The following is a 5,284-nucleotide window of genomic DNA, read 5'->3' as shown; positions in this document are numbered from 1 at the left end:
ATTAAATAAAGTAAAATAAAGAATCGTATTTTAATATTGACTGAAATATGACTCAAAAAGAGATATTAATATTAGCATAGCACGTTTTATATTAGATAATGTAAACGTAATAATTAATAATTTGAAGTGTTCCAGTATCATTTCGATATCGTTGCACAAATTACGATACTTTCGCATTGTGTTTATAAAATGTGTTCGGTGAATTACCGTATGCAGATATGCTCGAGGAAAAATTTCTTAGGGAACTCCCTCGTCTGCACGCGTGTTCAACGATACATAATTCACGTCTCTGTGTATACATTCGCACAGCATGTGTCACTGCCGTGTGTGCACACTATAGATGTATGTCATTGACTTTTGGTACAGCAGAGACAAGATAACAGGAACGCGCGGGGTATTCCCCTTGTCAAAGACGCGCGTATGCGATATCACCAGAAACTGTGCGCCACGACTGTAAACAATCTTCCGCGTGTCTGTGTCCATTCAAACAGCGTGAACTCGCGTATATAAGCCTTTGCATCGACCCATCAGTTACAATTCAGATCGTTCTTTCGGAAGCTGCGAACACAGGTAATTACTACAGTTCTTGTTAATTACATTTTACGCACAAGAAGTCCTCCATGGGTCTCTTATGCATTGGCAAAATGTTCTATATTAATTGTAAAAAGATTTATTTCTCCTCTCAATGATTTTGCTGCATTGCACTTCGATTCTTTTTAATTATAGAAATACTTCTCACTGTTCTATTCACGCATAATTCTCGTCAGAAAAGTACTTACGAATTTGTGAAGCCTGTACGGTATTTTTTGAAGTGTTTTACTGTATATTATATGAAAATTTTATCAAAATTGGATATAACCACACTATATTTGGCGAATAAAGGATCTGATTTAAAGCATTAATAAATATATTAATTAATTAATTAAAGATAGCGAAAGTCGCTTTTCTCCGTGGATTTTAACCAAACACTGTGAGAAATCTAGAGATTTTAACACTATTTCTATTAATTAACCGAATCAATATAATAACCGAAGAACGTACGTTTATTACTGTTTTTGTCATCCCAAGTAAAAAGATATATTATCCATCGTACGGTAAACCAGTCCCGCTCTGACGCGCAAAAAATACAATTCATCTCGTTCAATTTGAAAATATTAATGCGAATCAGTGTACCTCAATGAGTATTGATTGATAAGCCAAACATTTCAACGGCGCCCAACGCCAGTATTTACCTGTGTCCAACTATACGTATAAACGCCCCAATTAGCGAAGTTAACTTCTCTTTTACCGGTTCTATTAATTGCTGTTTGAGAATTAGTATTTGTACGGTCTGTCTAAAAACGAGCGTTACAACCGGCACGTTTGAACGCAAACACGTAGAGTTCGGTAAAAGAAAAGTCCGTTCGTAAAACAAAATGATGTTACCGATAGTAACTAAGATAGAAATTTGTTTCATATTTTGCAGAAAGAGAAGAAAACCGAAAATGAAGCTGGTGATGTTCGTCATGACACTGCTCGTCGCAGTTAGCGCAATATTTGCCTTCCAGGCAAATGTGCCAAGACCTAGACCTGGTCCACGGTTTCCTAATTTTCCTACTTTTCCCGGACACGGACCCTTCAATCCTTACAAACGGCCTTACCCATCTCCAAACGTAAGTATGCCAACAGCTTCGCTTCTCCGAGAAATGTACTTTCCATTCACGAAAAATCTGATTCAGAATTACTTTCGAACGATCGTTCATATTCAGAGAGCGCGCGTCTTGTTAATAATAGAAAAGTAAATAACCATAATAATTTTATAAACGTTTCGAGCATCGGTGAACATTTCACTCTACCGAGAAAGCAACTGTTAAATCCCTTAATTGGGAAGAAGTATTCGCACAATAAAGACTTGTGTAATAAAGATATTTTGCAGGACGTTGAAATAAAGCGTCTCAGCTTCGTCCCGCTTTAATATCATCTCGACGTAATTAATCTTTCTGTTTTAATGGCCGATGAAATCAAATTGGGATGATATAAGATCATTATTTCCGCATCGAGTACTTTTTATCCTCACGATTGCATCACCGTTATATTCGTATAGCAACGTTAAAAAATGTAATTCGCAACTATGAAACACTTTCGATGATTTTTTAATTATTATTTCTTCTGTTACAGTAAAATTTGACAACAACCCAGTGACGCAACTCCTGATGATGTAGAAAACCTAGCTGACTTAACTGGAAGATTGACAATATGCACTGTAAAAGGGCATGCAAAAATAATATAATTATGTTGTAAATACTATATTAAATAATTCATATTGCAATGACGATGATATTATTTCAAAACTCCTCTCCTCATTAATCCGTTTGTTTCTTTTCTGGAACTTTCCTATTATATATAGTAATATCAAAGGTATTTCCGGTGGTAATATAATCGATGAACGAGCAATAAAATATATCGTTGAGACAACTGAATACCTAAATCCTCCAAATCCAATAGCACGCTTTCATTGCGCCGTTCGTTACCGCAATACATTTTTAATCTGCGTAGAATGCCCCCGTATACCCGGTCACGTAAAACAATCAATGACGGGGACACGAACGAGGAACTTCCATTTTATTATAGAACCTCGACGGAAGTGTGTGTGTTCGTCTTAAATCTTCAATCAATCGCGGAATTGATCATTGATATTTTTCAGGGCTGCATAATCCGAGTTAATGGAGAACGACTTTCCCTCGGCCTTTTCGATTTTAATTGTCGTACAGCGATTTGCAGTATAAAACGGCCATATACAGGGGACCATTTACATTCGTACGCCGTTTTAAACGCGATAACTATTTTAAAACTATACTGATTTGAATTTTTTTTAATATTAGAATTTAAAGTAATATCTTTTATTTTCTAATACTTGGAATGCCAAGAATTTTATTGAAAACTAGGATGTATTCGTGAATTATAAAATGTTTCGAAGATTTGAAAGCAAAACGAGATCAAACGAACGAAATAAAAAGATATAAAGAATTATTAATAATTATTTTACGGTTAATTATTTTAGGTTATTTTCAAAGAGGTCGCGACAGAAAACTCTGTAAAAGGTGCGCTTGTTCCGTCGCTGTAAAATTAAAATAATCTAGTACCGATGGAATATCAAAATTCTGAAGTTAGAACGGATCTTCTAAGGTCGAGTATTCGACGAAGGTACACGCGCAATTCCATGATTAGCGAAAACGTTCGAGCATGAGCAATCAGTGGTCTGGGAACATCACGATCGAGTCGGTATCTGCGACGTCGTAGCCATTTGGGACGGTAGCTCGGAGCGGTATATTTTCTGAAGCAGTTGAGTGATAATGAAGGTGTTTACATGCAGGCAAGAAGGCATCTTGTCGGTCCGTAGGTAATTAGGACAGCGATGTCTACCTGCGCGATAGGCATTGCCGGAGAGGTAAATGTGACCGGGCGCACATGGAACGGTGCCGGCGCTGCCGCCGCCGCCGCACACTCGTTATTTCAGTGCCCCTCGACTCGCGTAATGTACCGGTGTAATTAGCGTTATCTGATCCCCGGACAAAAAGAAGCTCCTCATTTACGGACCGCTCCTCGCCGGTTGTCGAAATGCCACTCGATTATGCGCAACAACGGAATGCTCCAACCGAGATCTCGCGCAATGAATCTAGGCGCACAGTGACGGCGTCGGATGGCTCAAGTGACTTACTGCTGCTCCACCGACAATGGAATCAGCAATGCGACTCGCAATAACCTCCGTTTCTCATTCACATGGGAGACAAAGGAATATACGCGATCCGATTCACTTTCCCCGCGAAATGAAAAGTTCGTGCTTCCGGCGCCGCTGCAAAAAAAAGAAATCCCCGGCGGTCTTTTCGCGCTCGTTCAGCGTTCGTCATTGTATGATACTTTCTCTTTGCCTGACGCTTCCTTAACCTGTTGGCCAGGTGCGACGAAATATTTTGTCGTGCCGGGAAGCGACTGCAATGAGCACCGACGCCTTTTTACGTCGTGGAAATTGAAAGCAACATGTAAAGTGCATTACGCTTTCTAGATCGATCTTTGTTGTCAAAGACTGTACGCAGACAATTCAATTTAGCGCAATACGACATCTTCGGTTTTTATTTAATGTATAGGCTCGGCCAACAATTCATTGTTTTTTCTCTATTGTCATTAGTTGGATAAAACGATGTGACTTATTGGTGAACCCAGTATTTTCATAAATCTGAATACTATTTCATTTTTAATGGATCATTTTTAACAGATCAATATTAAATAAAAACGGGAAGGTATCCTTTTTATAAATAAAATCTCTCAAGATCCAAATGTACGCATGAGAGAAATATACTGGTATCTGGCATGTAGAGTGACAATTTTGTAAGAAAGCGTGTTATGTATTCTTGAGCCAATGAACCACTGTTTTTCTGATTACCTAGACTAATGTAAATGTCACGAGATATTTTTAAAGGGTATAGCAAACGCGTAAGTGAAATTTCGGAAATTCCGTGGATAGAATATACATCTTTCGGTATCGGAAAGATTTCTTTTCGGTGGCCGTAGGTATCGACTGCGGCTGCGGCTGCTACGGGAACAGAAACTTTTCCTCGAACATGAAATAGAGGACGGTTGGTTCGAGGTCGTTTACTCGTTGATACGGAAAAGCTGGATAGTATCTGGCTAGGGAGCCAAGGTATTTTCCTGATCCCAAATTCTCCGTCCCGTTGGCTCGTTAAAGTCACTCCCGCGTCTCACTTTTCCTGCTGGAGAAAGAGATTGCTTAGAAGTGGCCGACTATAAAGGACCGATTCCACTGACTAGGCGTATTCAACGATATCTGCGACTGTGCGCGTTCCGATAGCGCACTTCACGCCCCGGGAACCACCGAGAGAACAATAATACCTTGCTGCAATCCAAGTTCAATTAGTTTTACTGCCGTTCAAAAATAAAGTTCCGTTCGCGGACCGGGCAATTTTCCAAGAAATTCCACTTTTCTGAATTAACATATTGTTATAGTTTCTTCTTTTTCAATTCGTATTCTATTATTGGTATAGTGATATTATCGGTAAGAATGGCAATGTGTGTTAAATTAACTGATTCCTTCAAACCAATGAAATCATTGAAAAAATATATGCTTCATGTATTCGATTCTATTACAAATACAAAATTATTACGCGTAAAGTTGCACGATTCTATGCGCATAAAAATAGATGTACAGAGAATGTATAGATGTACAGAGATGTACAAAGAACGCGCTAAGCTTGTCAGGTAATCGAAAGAAAAAGATTGCGATCATAAA

General features: G+C 38.6%; 1 protein-coding gene across 1 annotated transcript; it reads left to right on the top strand.

Moving 5' to 3' along the window:
* Positions 1–529: 529 nt before the first annotated feature.
* On the top strand, positions 530–2,294 carry LOC144476116 (abaecin). The gene is made up of 3 exons (XM_078192720.1): positions 530–570; positions 1,466–1,652; positions 2,158–2,294. The coding sequence occupies exons 2-3, from the start codon at positions 1,485–1,487 to the stop codon at positions 2,158–2,160; spliced, it is 171 nt and encodes a 56-aa protein (XP_078048846.1). The 5' UTR covers positions 530–570; positions 1,466–1,484; the 3' UTR covers positions 2,161–2,294.
* The last annotated feature ends 2,990 nt before the right edge of the window (positions 2,295–5,284 follow it).

This window comes from Augochlora pura, chromosome 10, assembly GCF_028453695.1.
Source record: "Augochlora pura isolate Apur16 chromosome 10, APUR_v2.2.1, whole genome shotgun sequence".
Classification (NCBI taxonomy): Eukaryota; Metazoa; Arthropoda; class Insecta; order Hymenoptera; family Halictidae; genus Augochlora; species Augochlora pura.
This window is presented reverse-complemented; position numbering and strand designations above follow the sequence as displayed.